Source organism: Furipterus horrens, unplaced genomic scaffold (genome assembly GCF_987537825.1).
Source record: "Furipterus horrens unplaced genomic scaffold, mFurHor1.1.pri manual_scaffold_6, whole genome shotgun sequence".
Classification (NCBI taxonomy): domain Eukaryota; kingdom Metazoa; phylum Chordata; class Mammalia; order Chiroptera; family Furipteridae; genus Furipterus; species Furipterus horrens.
The window spans coordinates 183,216,193-183,231,352 of NW_028327176.1; the positions used below are offsets into that span (position 1 = coordinate 183,216,193).

General features: G+C 38.9%; 1 protein-coding gene across 2 annotated transcripts in view; it reads left to right on the forward strand.

Annotated features, from left to right (window-relative positions):
* Positions 1–15,160, forward strand: part of ESR1 (estrogen receptor 1) — a 219,508-nt gene that overhangs the window by 31,888 nt on the left and 172,460 nt on the right. For both annotated transcript variants that reach the window (XM_090279987.1, XM_090279988.1), the window contains one exon: positions 1,013–1,203. In XM_090279987.1, the coding sequence (XP_090136113.1) occupies positions 1,013–1,203 (191 nt within the window). The remainder of the gene's footprint in view (positions 1–1,012; positions 1,204–15,160) is intronic.

Consider the following 15,160-nt stretch of genomic DNA (forward strand, 5'->3'; position numbering starts at 1 on the left):
TGTCTTTATATTCTATAGTGACCTCCCTGTCTTTCTCTTCCCATTCGTATCCAATTTCTCAGTGGATACCCGTTTTCATGTTCTTACATTCACTCTGCTTGTCCATTCGCTGGGTGTCCGCCTGTGCCCACACTCTGCCGAAACTTCTTGCTCTGTCAAATCCAACCTCACTTCATTGGTCTTTGTTTTATTGGATTTTTCTGCCCTGTTTGACAGTATGGATCACCCTCTCCTTCCTAAGTTTTTTACTTTCTTGAAAACTATACTTCTCACTTTCCTCAGTTCTCTCAGATCTTTCCAACAGCTGATTCTCACTTTTCTTTCTGGGATATGCTTCCTCCATGAAACCTCTAAATGCTGATGTAGTCATCTGTGTTCTGCTCTTTTGATTCTGTATGTTCTTACAAAGGAGTATCAAATATTCACTAGTGTCCTTAATAATAGTCCAGTTATAAAAACTGATATCTAGGGTTACCTGGTAACAATGACACAAAAATCTGACTTATCTTTATACATGTGTTCTATGTTTTTCATTAGTTCATTGCCATTGCAAATGCCCCTGCTGTTTGGTACTTTGTCTCTCTTTCCTAAAGACCCTTTGTGTGGTCTAGAAGTGGAATAAGCATTGATCTCTAAGGATGCTGAGTTAATGGTGAATCCCTGGGGAAAAAAAATGAATAAGTCTATTAGAAACCAGCTAATTTCATTTTGTCATTTTCTGGATAATGTATTCTGATATAGGCAGCCTGTTTTTTAAACAAGTTTGCAAGAGACAATTTCCCCTCAAGGTTAATATAATAGGCAAACACCTTTTGCTGCGGCAGAAGGCAAGAGGTAATGAAAGATTAGCTTACATTATGATTCATTATTTCAAAATGTCAGAATAAAGTGTGTCTCCTGCCTCACCCCAGCCTCTTCTACTTTAGAGGAGAGAGAGTACATGTTTTGCTTTTCTAATGTTAATGTATTCACTTCTTTTTTTCCCTCTTTTTTTTTTTTTTTTTTTTTACAGGCCAAATTCAGATAATCGGCGCCAGGGTGGCAGAGAGAGATTGGCCAGCTCCGGTGACAAGGGCAGCCTGGCCGTGGAGCCTGCCAAGGAGACGCGCTACTGTGCAGTGTGCAATGACTATGCCTCCGGCTACCATTATGGAGTCTGGTCCTGTGAGGGCTGTAAGGCCTTCTTCAAGAGGAGCATCCAAGGTAATAGTGTGTTGAAAACGACATATTGCCTTTTTAGTCCTAAGATGAGAAGCAACGGAGCAAAGAAGGCATGTGATCAACCACTCGTACAAAACCCTGAAACCCAGAAGGTCCACTAGTATTTTTGGTGGAAACACGGAGAAGAGACAGGAGCTCAGGGCAGTTCTGGCGGAGTTATTATGCTTCATCCGCTTGGCCAGATCCAGACAGTCTTGGCCAGCGATACAGGCAGGGGATTTCAACAACTGGGTCTCAGAGTTGTCTGTGTCCCGACTCGGGGCTGGTAGGTGGATATTTATGTGTTGCTGGCAGCTAGACTTATATGATATAGTGTGGTATTAATGGGCTACACGTAACTATGGCTCCACTTCAGCTTTGTCCAGATGAGTAGTCTGTTTTGATGTTTGCTCCAGACCAATTCTAATTGAATTAGTTCTTCTCTGGCTCTGTTTACATCTTTGTTGTCTGCGTGGATGACATGACCTTTTGCTAAAATGAGAAGACCCATAACTGGTGACTTGTTCATAGGGTCAACTACCTATGCGTACTGTACCAAACAGTTATGAAGTGTCTACCTCTAATATTTCATCTCTCTGTCTGCCTTGATCCTTCTCTTGTGTAGTGTTTACCAAATACAGCTTCTCTGATACACTGCCAGCTGCATTTTATTTCTACTCCAAGAGTGTTCACATTGTTGCATTGAGAGGATACCCTGGGGAAACAGCAATCACTTTTACTACATAAAATATCTCTGCTAAAGATCCTTTGTTGACAGGAACAGGGGTCTGATAGCGGTTTAGGTTAATTGAATCACCTTTTTGTCTTAACAGTAGAGCATTTTTCTCCCTTTTTCTTCTTTTATTTTTTTCAGCATAAGCAAAGTTTAGTATATAAATACTCAGTATACTTCCAATGGAATTTCTCTATGATTCTCATGGACTTTGTGCCGTAACTCTCCACTGCCCTGATGTGGGAGGAAAGCTGGGGATGATACATACTATTTATATTTCCTTCCATTGCCAGTAGGATGGACTTTGTTTTTTTAAAAGCTGTTCATACTTAATACTATAGTATGTGAGGTCAACTTGGTCCTCTTAAAAACACTTTTTTACAATTATTCCCGTACTATCTGCACATATGTGTATATAACAACACATTATTTAGCTAATACCATCTTAATTGAGAAAAATGATATATTTTGGTTTAATTTAGGATAAGCCCATTAAGGTCTTTTGCCAGTCATGTTTATTTGTAGTTTCATTGTTTATTTGAATTTACATAATCTAAAATACCATTATTTTGTCCAAACATTCATCATGGTAGTGAAAAATCATTTGACAAAGATAGGATTAGTGGACAGGTTCAGCTGCAAAATTGGACAAGTCATTTATCTGAGACTGAATTCCCTCATCAGGAAAAATGATTTAGAGCATAAGTCAGCAAAGTTTTTCGGTAAAGGACCAGATGGTAACTGTTTTAGGCTTTGCAAGCCATACAGTCTCTGGTGTAACTACTCAGCTTTGGCACTGTGGCCTTCAAGGAGCGATAGGCAATAATTTAAACAAATGGTATGTGACAAAAAAACTTTATATACAAAAATGGGTAACTGATCAGAAGTGACCTGTGTTCCATAAGTTGCTGACCCTTGATTTAATGTATGGAAAGTAAATAGATGGTTCCTAAACCTGATGTTGATTATTCATGTTTATTGAGAACTTACTCTGCATCTGTGCTAGATGTTCTAAGTGAAACCAAATATGTGTAAGACACAATCTGTAATCCCACAAAATTTAGAATTTGCTTGGGAAATTTCCTGGGGAGGCAAAGGTCTTTGTTCTCATGGTGTAATTAGAGGGTAACTCAATATAAAGTACTACTATATCATAAAAATTAGAAAAACAATAGATGATTATAAGAAAGAAAATATTGTCAGTTATATATGTAAAATTACTGAGAATGAAAGTAGAAATGATCTTCCTCCAAAGATAATAGCAATACTGTCATGGATTATTTTCATTATATATATATATATATTCTCTCTATATATATTTTCTCTCTATATATTTTCTATCTATATATATATTTTCTATCTATCTATATATTTTCTATATAGAATTTTTATTTTGTTTTTCAATTACAGTTGTCCCATTTTTCCCCCCATTGCTCCCCCACCCAGCCCTCCCCTTCTCCCACAATCATATCCACCCCCGTTGTCCATGAGTCATTTATACATGTTCTTAAGCATTTAGAAATGAACTAAATAACTTCATATCAAACTTAATATTGTCTCCAAAAATTATGACATCAGAACAGAAAACACAGAAAAATAAACAACATAAAATATCAATGAAGGAAATGTGAGCTTATGAAATTAACTATTTTTATTGGTATGACATTAACTCAAGTTTAAATATTTTAAACATTCTACTTATTCTTTGATAGGTAAAATATGTATTTTGCCTTCATTTTTTATATATAGACTAAACATTAGGATTTCATTGTACTCTAAATTGTACTATATAAAATTGTACTATGAAAGTTGCCTAAAAATTGAATTTCTACTTATTAATCATGGCATGAAGTCACTTATATAAGGTATTGAGTCCACAGTTCTGGAAAAAGCCTAGAAACAGGACAGAGTCTTTAACCTTTAGAATTATGGAGGAACTTTAAATATGATTAAGTTGACTTGTTCATTAATTGCCTGTACTAGGCAAAGCATCTTGCAGAACCTTGGAGATACAATTACAGGAAAGACATGGTCCTTACTAGCATGGAGTCTTCACAGCAGTGGGAGAGATGAACAAATAAACTGGCAATTAAATTACAATGTGACAAGTGCCAAGATTAGGGTGACTGCAGGGTCTTATGGAGTCCAAACTTCACTCAGTCCTGCTGGGGGTGGAGTCACGCTCTGCGAAGGTTTCCTGATTTAAAATGAGGCCTGGAGAATGAGCCAGGTGAGGAAAATGAAGGAGGAAATGCGTGTTTAGTCCCAGAAGTGAGCACATGAGCAAAGTCCAGGAGGTAAAATAGGGTTTTGGGAGTTCTTTGGATAAAAATTAACAAAAAATAGCTCTGGCCAGGAGGCTCAGTTGGTTGGAGCATTGTTCCTGTACACCAAAATTTTGTAGGTTCGATTTCTAGTCAGGGCACATGCCTAGGTTGTGAGTTCAATCCCAGGTTGGAGCACATACAGGAGGCAACTGATCAACATTTCTCTCTCTCTCTCACTTTCCCTTCCTCTCTCTAAAGTCAATATAAAATATATTCTTCAAGTGAAGATAAAAACATTAACAAAAATAACTTACCATTAGATTAAACAAAGACATTTCTGGGCCATGCATTTATTCTTAGCCTTTGTAAAAACAAAATTATTCATTTGCTTTTTACTTTAATGATGTTTTCATGTATTTGATTTGTTCGTGTATATAAAAAGGAAATACCAGAGCAAGTTTAATGGTTTCTAGTCCCATTTTCTCATCACAGTCTTGAAAAGTTACAACTAAAACATTCTACTGAACTTCTTTGACTCTTTATAAATTACACTGTCCCTCAAACCTATGTAAGGACAGTGAAGGGTCTGGTGTGCGGGTAGAAAGTTCTGAAGATGCCGTGGCTCTCCCTGTTTTCCTTGTTACTTAAGAAAAGAGCTAGAATGAGTAGCCATCAGATTACTTTAGTGCTCTTAGTGTTTCAGTTGAAGAGGGAAAATGTTTGACTTGAAAGCACAGACATTTTCATCCACTGCTTGGTGTACAAACTTCATTACTCAAGAACTTGAGTAATGGCCTCCAGTTGAACATACTTTTTATTTTATTTTATTTAAAAAAAAAAGCAATGTCAAGGATGCTACTTAAGGGAGAGGGGTAAAATTAAATATTCCATGACTTTATTAATCATTGCAGGTAAAGAAGCTGTGTTTCTTAAGAGGTATTGTGTGCCGAGACTCTTGGATGAGTTATAGAAGCAGATTTGGCTCAGCGGCCAGGTACAACTTTTGAGTATTATTCCAAGATAAAGGACTCCATTGAGCCCATCGATTCTCTGATATATTATTTCAAACGGTCATGAGGCACAGGGGAGGCTCCAGCCCATGTATATATTCCCATTGCCCTGCCACTTCATATTCTCTAAGGCATATAGAGCAGATGCTTAACATTAGATCAAATAGTCATGGCCCAGACAAGGTGTTGGCTGAAAAGTTAGCTAAGTCCAGGAAAGCATGGTTTCAGGGTAGAGTCTGGTTATAGTTCAATGTAGTGGGGGGCCTTAAGTCCAGCAAGGATAAATGACAACCTTGTCCACAGGGCCTTAGAAAGCATCAGGCTGAGACTGTCCAGCACCCTGGATAGCTCCTTCTGCAGCTGTGGAGGATGAGCAGACTTATTTTCTGAAGAAATTTAGGCCCATTTATCTGGCTCCATTTGCTTTGTGGACCTCTATTAAAGGGAATTTAGCTCATCCTTGTTTATCCATGATGGATTAATTTTGTTTTATTTATTCTCACCAGAGGATAGGTTTATTGATTTAGAGAGAGAAAGAGAGAGAGACACACACACACACGCACATATGTTGATGTGAGAGAGAAACATCAATTTCCTCCTGCATGGGCCCCAACTGAGGATCAAACCCACAACCTAGGTATGTGCCCTGCCCTGACATCAGGGAGTGAAACCACAGCATTCTGATTTATGGGACAGAGTTCCAACAGACCGAGCCACCCCATTCATATCTTGGCTGGCTTCTTGTCATTCAGAGCTCTGCCCAAGATCACTTCCTCATAGAATCTTCCCTAATTACGCTGCCAAAAGTAACCCTACAGACCTTCACTCCTAGTTTGTTTATACTGTATCACCCTGTTTTATTTTTCTAAGGCCCTTAAAGCCTTCATAAAGTTTTCTGATTTATTTATTTGGTTGATTACTGTCTGCCTGAAACAGGTGCCACCTCTCTAGGTTTCTGTCCAAACTTGAACATGAGCTGAGTGAGAGCGGCTTTCTGGTCTGGCCTGCTTTGCTTGTCGCTGGAGTGCTAGCACCTGTGGTGGTGTTGGGCACATCACTAGTGAACAGTAGAATATGGCAAATGGTCAAAAGAATAGTAGATAAGCCTGCTGGAGGACCTCAGAAAAGGGGGACATTTTAAGGGGTAAGGTTGGCCAGAGAAGCATTAATGCCAGTGGTATATTTGCTATAAGCCTGAAAATAAATGGAGGAGTTTCACAGGCAATAAGAAGTTTGGAAAATAATTCCAGCAATGTGAAGTCGCGTAAACCAAGATGTGCTCAGTGGAAACTGAGGAAATCAGCCATGAGAGAAGAGAGGGCTTATTGTCCTCTCTCTGCTTCTTTGTGTTCCCTCTTTTGTCCTCTAAACAGAGGCATTCTCGGGTGTCTGCATCCCTGTTCCCTCCACTTTCTCATGTTTTTCTCTGCACAGTGTTCTAGGCAATCTCATACACATCTGCTTATGAGTTGAATTGCATCCCCCTCCCCTCTCCAAATATATTGAAGTCCTAACTCCCATGACCTCAGAATGCAGTAATGGTGTCATTGCAGATGTGAGTAGTTAAGATGAAGTCATACTAGAGTAGCGTGGGCTCTTAATCCAATATCACTCATATCCCCCTAAGAAGAGGGAAATTTGCATACAGAGACAGAGAGGAGACTGCCAGGAAATGACGGGGAGAGAGAGAGACAGAAGCCAGAAAGAAGTGAGGAAGTGTTCTTCTCTAGAGGTTTTAGAGGGATCGTGGCCCTGTGGACAACTTGATTTCAGACTTTTAGCCTCCAGAACTGTGAGGCAAGAATTTATGTGATTTTAAGTTACTCATTTGTGATGCAGTATTCCCTCACTTATCGTGGGTGTTACGTTCAGCCCCCCCGTCCCCCTGCGAATTAGGAACATTACATTTATTCTACACTCTTAAACCCATGTAACTTTAACAACATATGTATAAAGTACCGCAAAATCCCACGATATAGCGAAAAATCCACAATAAATAATTATATATAATATTTTTTAAAATCCTGTGATACAGTGAGGCTGTGATAAAGTGAACCATGATATAGCGAGGGATGTAAAGTGTAAGAGCTATGCAAATAGCTCTCAGATCTAGCTCCTGCCCCAGCCTTGCTTTATAGTGTTTCTTGTGTGTCTTCACCTGACACTTGCTACTTCTCCTAACTGCTGTTTATATCATTTCCCACACCATTCCCTCGGGCATCCACTCCTAACACCTCGGAGTTAGTTATCTTTATCTCTGAGCTTTGGCTGCCCATTGGGTAGTTTTGTTGAGTATACCTCTTAAATGTCTCTCCATCCAATCCTCATTCCTCAGAGCTAGCCCCTCTACCTTTCACCAGGATTGTCCAATAATTTCACCTTCTCTTCTGTCTTTGCCTTCATTTAAGTCATTCGTTTCGTTGTTTTTCCTCTTTCACACCGTTCTGCTCCCTGCAAGTCCATCGATGTTTTTACAGCAAACCACCAATCTTGTCAATGCTTTGTACAGAATCCTCTCATAACTTCCATGACCTATGGAATAATCCTTTGACAGCCATTCAAGGGTTTCCTGTCTTGCTCTAGACTGTCTTTCCAGTTGTTTTAAAGTCACTATTTCTACTTCTGAAGTAAACTCTTTAGACTGGGTTACTTGCTGTTACTCAAATAGGACCATTCCATTCCTTTGCTGGGAATTTCTTTCCAGATTTACCAGTAAAATTTCCTCTTTCCTAGTCAAAAGTGATGGTCATCAAAACTTCTCTAATGTTAAATCAGGGATTCTCTGTCATGGTCCTTCATATTACTTTGTTCCTGTTGTCTAGCATTGCATGTATTTGTATATATGCTTTTCCTTTGCTGGCTGGGAGCACCTCAAAGGTAAGGCCCAAATCAAAGCTTTATATTATAGGAGTCACTCAGTGAATACACTGACAGGATGAAAGAAAGGTGAGTATTAGTTTGCATTAGTCAACACAAAACCATTATGTTTTTTCAGTTGGGGGAAATATATTTCAAAATACCCTGTAATAAACATTAACGTACTTGAAACATATAAGAAAGGCTAGAGAAGGGAGCGAATGGAAACATGAAGGCTAATTTGGCTGATGTGTAAATAACTTAGACACGCTAGAAATCTGGACTTTAGGTATTTGTGAAATCGGGAAAAGGGAATAAGATGAAGGTTATTATCATGAAAGAGCCTACAGTACTTGAAGATGACTTAATATGAAAGATCTGGAAAATAAAGGAGTTAAAGAGGCTAAAAAGCAGAGGGAGAATGATGGTATCATCACCTGAACTGGGAAAGTCAAGGTCAGTTAGATAAGTTCACTTCTAGACATGCTGAGTTTGACATGATAGTTGGATATTGAGATAGAATTATCCAGCAGGTGCAGACACAGAATCAGGGGTAGGGATGTGAATCAATTTCCTCAATTAGTTTTAAAGAAACTTGGTGAAAAGAATGGTTTAAATACTTCCTGGAGATTCTCCAGTATTAATAATGGAGAAGTGACTCCAAAAACGTCCCCTTGTTTCTCATAATAAGATATTACAAGAGTTCCCTGGATCTTACCAATACCTTGTAAGAAATGCGGTTATTATTAGAAATGTACGGTCAATGCCCTTCTAAGTAAGAAAATCACAAATTACCCCAACAAGGCCAAATACTGGTCTCCAGAAACTGAACGATTTAAGAGAGAACATGTTGGTACCAACACATTAAGCTATATGAATAGAAAATGGCAGGAGCAACCATAAACGTTTTTTAGGAAATCATTTTTTATTGTTATTCTATTATAGTTGTCCCAATTTTCCCCCTTTACCCTTCTCCGCCCATCTCACCCCTGCTCCCACAGTCAATCCCCACCCCGTTGTCCGTGTCCATGGGTCATTCATACATGTTCTCTGTCTGGTCCCTTCCCCTTCTTTCCACCATTATCCTCCATATTCATGATTTTTTTTCAAATTATTCATACTATAGGAGTCCATAGACATCTTTTCTGACACAGAGCTGGCCTAATCCTTCCATTATTTCTCCTTTTATTTTTTACTCTCCGTCTAATGGAAACACACATGTTGTGCACCAGAGAAATAAGACTGCTGAGGCTGAAAGGCAGAAGAGTTCACCATGTACAAATATGAGCTCTCCTTTTAATTTTCACAAGTTAAAAGGAAGGCCTTCCTCCTAGGGATTGTTAAATTTGCTAGATGTTTGGCTTCTGATTCTCATCAGAGAAAAAGAAATGCATTGCCTGAAATTCAAGACCTAAACACCTCCTTCCATGTAAGAATGCCGTCCCATTACCAATGTTAAGTGCTTCTTACTCTTTAGTGGTACAGGACTCAAGTGAGATGTGTGTGCATACCTGCAGGCTTGCATTTGAAGAAGGGCTCAGGAAAACAAAATCATAGTCTTATCCCCTGTGAAATGACAGTGGTTCTTCTTCTTCTTCTTCTTTTTTAAATTTGCCCTTGGCCAAGTAATCTTTATCTTGGAGATAATTGAGACAAAATGCATCTAACAAATAAAATCAGTATAGAATCCCCATTTCTTGGCAGCTCTTGTGGACACAGCTGAAGCTTTCAGAGGTCTTTAAAAACCATGGCAACAAATGCTTTTGAAGGGTAAGCAAAGGTTCCAAATGTTTTTAATCGCCAGTGTTTTTATGCTGCCACTTCAGCATTCTTCTTCATTTTTTTTTTGTTCATCTGATTGAAATTAAATTTCTGGGTTCCCTACAAAGTGTACTGTCCCCATCATAGCATTGACTATTTTGATTCAAGTGGTAGAGTATGAACCCATATATAGAGCTTAAGCTTATCAACAATTCCATTAGAAAGTCCTAGTCCTATTTATGAGTGGCAATAATTTTGCAAAAAAATTATAAATAGCCTTTAATGGGCACATTTTTAAAGGGCACCAACTAGCTCTCAAAATGATGTGCTCTTTACAAAACCTGCCAATGGTGGCCTATGGCCTAATACTGCCTGAATGTCCCTCTTCTTCATAGAAAGCTGCTGTCCATACCTTTAAAGTGCTCTGTCTTTCCAAAAGAGAGCAGACTGTTTCACTCATTCAAAGAAAACTATACTTTGAGATGTTGGCTGCTCATTTCTGAACTCCATATTATAATTTACTATTTCAGAACTATATATACAGGCTATGCTCTAACTTGATTGGCTGGCTCTTTGACTGAAAAATAACAATGGGCAGGAAAAATCTTTTTCATAAGTCTATTATCCACTTTGCAAACCCTTTTCTTGCTGTAATGTTAATTTTCGACCCCTGTGTGAGTTATAGAGCAAATGCGATATTTTTAAAGGGAACAAAAGCTTCACTTGAGAGACGATATAGTCAGGAAACTATTTCTATCATTTCTCCCACATTTTCATCTTCCTTTAGCTGAAATAAAAAGTGATTTTATCTTTTTAGTTGCTAAGATATAAAGGAACAAAAAAAAAACAACCCCTAATTTAATTATTAAATGATAATTTCACTCTGCAATAGATACTATTCCTCTTATTTCCTTTGAGAAAAAAATATGGATTTAAAATTTTATCCAAACAGATATCATCTTTATCTGGTCTATTTGGCAGTTTCAAAATCATGGATTAGGAAGTACAGAATGAATAGAAAGAAATTCTTAAATCATCACCTAGGGCTGGGTGGCTAGATGGCATTTATCGATATAATTTTTTTATGATTGAAATATAAGCACAACGATTTAAAACAATAGCTGCACCACTTTACTGTAATTCATTAAGTGATGTGAATGATGTTTTCCTTATGCACCAGAGAAGATAAATTGCAGTTCTTAACGTAACCAGAATTCATAATTATTTTGTTCCTTTGACACTTTAGTTACTAATAAGGGAATTCATTTAAAGGTGTATAAAAGGCCCGTGCCAGTGCAATGACGGTATATTATCGTCACTGTGGAGATGGTCTTCCTATTTTATTTTATTTTCTGATTGCTAGCATGCTCATTTCTCCAAGTACATCTTCCCATTCCTGTAGACCAGCTCCATGCTCACCTGTCCTCTCTACCTCATCGTACATGATCCCTTGTACTGGTCTTCATTCTTTTTTGTTGTTGTTGTTTACTTATTTATTTATTTTCAGAGAGAAGGGAAAGGAGAAAGAGAAGGAGAGAAACATCACTATGTGGTTGCCTCTGACTTGCGCCCCTAACTGGGGACCTGATGTGCAACCTAGTCACGTGCCCTGACTGGGAATCGAACCAGTGACACTTGGTTTGCAGGCCGACACTCAGTCCACTGAGCCACAGTAGCTAGGGCTTGTTTTGTTTTTTGTTTTTTTTAATTATTTGTTTGTTTGTTTATTTTCAATAATCTCCATTCTTACCAAGCTCACTTGCTCCACGTCCTCCTTGACCCCTTGTGGGTTTGTTTGCCCTCTGCCTGTGTGCTGTGGTCCACACCAATCTCACTGTTCAACCTGACTCCACCAGACTCCAGTTTCGTTTTCCTTGTTGAACTCTCCTTAGCACTTGGGTACACACCTGCAGACCTCCCTGTCCCCGTTACAGTGCCCCCCACCCAAAGATGGCCAGCTCTCTGAGCTCAGGGACTTACAACAGTTTTTTTTTTTTTTTCATGCAACAGATAGTGGTTGAATGGTCATTTTATGTTAGCACTGGGAGAAATGCAAACCTCCAAATCCAGTTAAAGACTCAGCTTGTGCACAAATGGAAAGGCTGTGAATACACATTAAACCACGGAAGAGTTAAGCACAGCACTTTAAGAGATGCCTCAAAGCAGTCGAAGGGATGAAGTTAATGTTATGAGTTGACAGGAGGAAGCAGGTACAGTGCTGCAGAGTAAACTTGAAGATGTTACGGAGGAGATGGTGTTTAAGTGGGTATCTGCGCAGAGGACCAAGGCCGACAGTTCCACCTCGTTGTAAGTGTCCTGTGATCTGTTGTTCGTGGCTGCTGCTCCCTTCTGCCTGTTCAGTACTGCAGAGCATTCATTGCTATTGTATTTCAGAAGGGTGTGGTTTTCTTTACTCCTTGTGATAAATAATATTTTTGAAACACATTTCATGGATATATCTGCACTGCTGTCATTAGCAATAAATCTGGTACATATCCAGAGGTTGACAATACTTGGTCTCCAGGATGTGAGTAATGTGTTATTTCAACTTATTTATTTATTTTTAAATAATTTATTTATTTATTCATTTGTTTATTTATTTTATTTTTAGAGAGAGGGGAAAGGAGAAAGAGAGGGTGAGAAACATCACTGTGTGGTTGCCTCTCACTCGCGCCCCCAACTGGGGACCTGGTGTGCAACCTAGTCATGTGCCCTGACTGGGAATCGAACCAGCGACTCTTGGCTCGCAGGCCGACGCTCAATTCACTGAGCCACAGCAGCCAGGCTTCAACTTATTTTTGAAGTTTGACATGGGAGTGATGTGAATAAAAATATAGAAACGTTCCTCTGTAGTAACATATACTGTGCCTATAGTGGAGGTAGATGTATTTGATATTTGATGGGGAAGAAAATAGTTGGTCCCAAGCTGAAACATATTTAAGCAGGTTCAGCTTAGACACCATTTTTTATGTTTGCAATTTTCTTGATTTTCCCCCCTGGTTTTAATTTTATGAGACATGTATGAAAGGATTAGAAACCTGGCTAGAGACTATGGTTCTAAGAACTGACATAAACTTTCCCATAGTGTGGACCATTAGTAGAATATGAACTTAGATGCAGCCTTTAATTTTTAAAATCATGGCAGTAAGCCTGATGTCAGAGAAGAAAGAAAATGGTTTTGCCCGCTTTTCTCAGCTACATACAAGGTGTTTGAAGCATTCCAATCCCCCTCCCCCATTCTTCCTCTGTGATACTTCGTCTTCAGGTTGGCGCTATTGATGCAAGTGGCGTACCTGTGGGAGGTCATGGCCATGGAGGAATTCAGGTCTCAGAAGTGGGTTGTTTTCTCTCTGCCACCTGATCTGGCTGTGTCCCTTGCTCACTTATTGCAAATCCAGGGGAAGATCTGGAGGGGCAAGGTGTGTGCGCGTTCGCCTTCGGTGATGGGGTCCCCGTCTTTGTTCTCATGTCACCTTTCTGAACCAAGTCAGGGCAGCAGAGTCACAGTCCTAATTTTGGATCCATTTTTCTTAGAAATACAAGGGCTGTTAAGGGCCCTATGCACCATATACTGCTCATAAAATGCTTCTTAGGTAGCTGCTTTTTCTGAATACAAGACAGGAGAAGGAGCGTGAATTAGAGACAAAGGTTTTTTATGTGTGTGTTTGTGTGTGCATGTGTATGTGAATGCATATGCACACACAGAGAGATACATACGAAAGTATACATATTCACACACACATATATAGAGGGAAAGAAGTATGTACAAATGTGGAAATTTGTACTACAAAATATTAACATTGACTATCTGAGTAATAGTGCTATGGCTAACTTTTATTTTATTTGCCTATTTACATTTTTATTTTTTCACAATAAGCATCTTTACTCATGTAATAAAAATTTATTTTATTTAAAAAATTTTAATTTTAAAATTTATTTTAAAATCCATGTTGTAATGGATTGATGTCACACTCCTATTTTCTTTACTCTTTCCTTAGTAGAGAATGATTGTTGTGTGCCTAGCACATCTTCATACCTTATTTTAAAAAAAAATCTTTATTCTGTGCAAGAGGACAAGTTTATACTCAAGTGTAGCATTTATTTTCTTATTCATGAGACCATGTAGAATTGCATCAGGTGGGTATTTCATAGCTGAGGACTGTAAAGATTATTTCTTCTGAGTGGCTGAGACTCAAGAGCAGAGGAGGTGAAAGGCCTGTGTTACTGGTATCACCAGGACTCTAGGTCGTTAGAGCAGCTGGTCTAACCAGCAAAGATGAAACATTTCAGTCATGTGGCCAAGCAGCGATTGCTTCCCCTAAAGACACAGCCCAGGGAGGAAGAGCCAGCCTTGTGGGAGGGACTTGGGTGCCCTAGTTTGTTTATTCCAGTTGCACAGAAATAGACCTGAAACCCTGTTGATATGAGAAATTGCAATTCTGATGCCCAGAAGTAGCAGCTCTTAACTTCCTTTTCATATTTCCAAAGTCCCACCCACAACAAAGTCTCCTTTATATTCCCAAGGGACATCCCCACTCAATCAAAATCTTAACATTTAGTCATTCAAGAGGACTATTAGTAGTAAGAGTATTCCAGCTTTGATTTTAATATGGCTGGATCGCCATGACCTTGAGTTGGAATGTGGTTTTTTTTTTTTCCCCCTTTGGTGTCTTAAAGACCTTTTGGCTAAGGCCTGGACTATGCAGTCAGCATTTCCCAGACCTTTCAAGAATAAGGATCACTTTGAAAGAGGGTCAAATGTGAGGACATGACAATGGTTGGACTGGTCTTCAGTGTCCCTTGATTGAGAAGACACATCCTGACAACAAGCTTTCATGAAAGGGGTGGTGCTGTCAAATGCTTTGCATTTTATGTTGGCCGTGAGGGCTGCATACATGCGCAGAGAGTGCTGTACACAGGGACTGCATACATTAGTTCAGCAGTCTGGAGATAATATTTGATCTTTAGCTTGATTGTCTGCTCTTTGCCATAACTCCCTGTACCAATGGCACCAATGGTGACTGATGGCGTGAGCTTTGATTCATTTGCTCCTGCTTCTTCATATAGAAATTTTGTGTTTTTCACTCTGAAAACAGTTGGATAAAGTGAAGAAAAGTCCTCTTGAAGGGGCTGGAAAAATTGACAGCTGAGTTATCTTTGACAGTAATGGGCTAAATCACTATAATGGTTCTAGTTATTTTATTTTTTTTAACAAAAAGTAAATCTTTAGGAAGACCTTGGGGTAGAATATTTCCCAGAGACAAGGAGCTGATACTTTGGTTTTCTGGGATGAGCTGTCTGAAGTCTCAGGAGGTTCTAAGCTCTGTATTGGA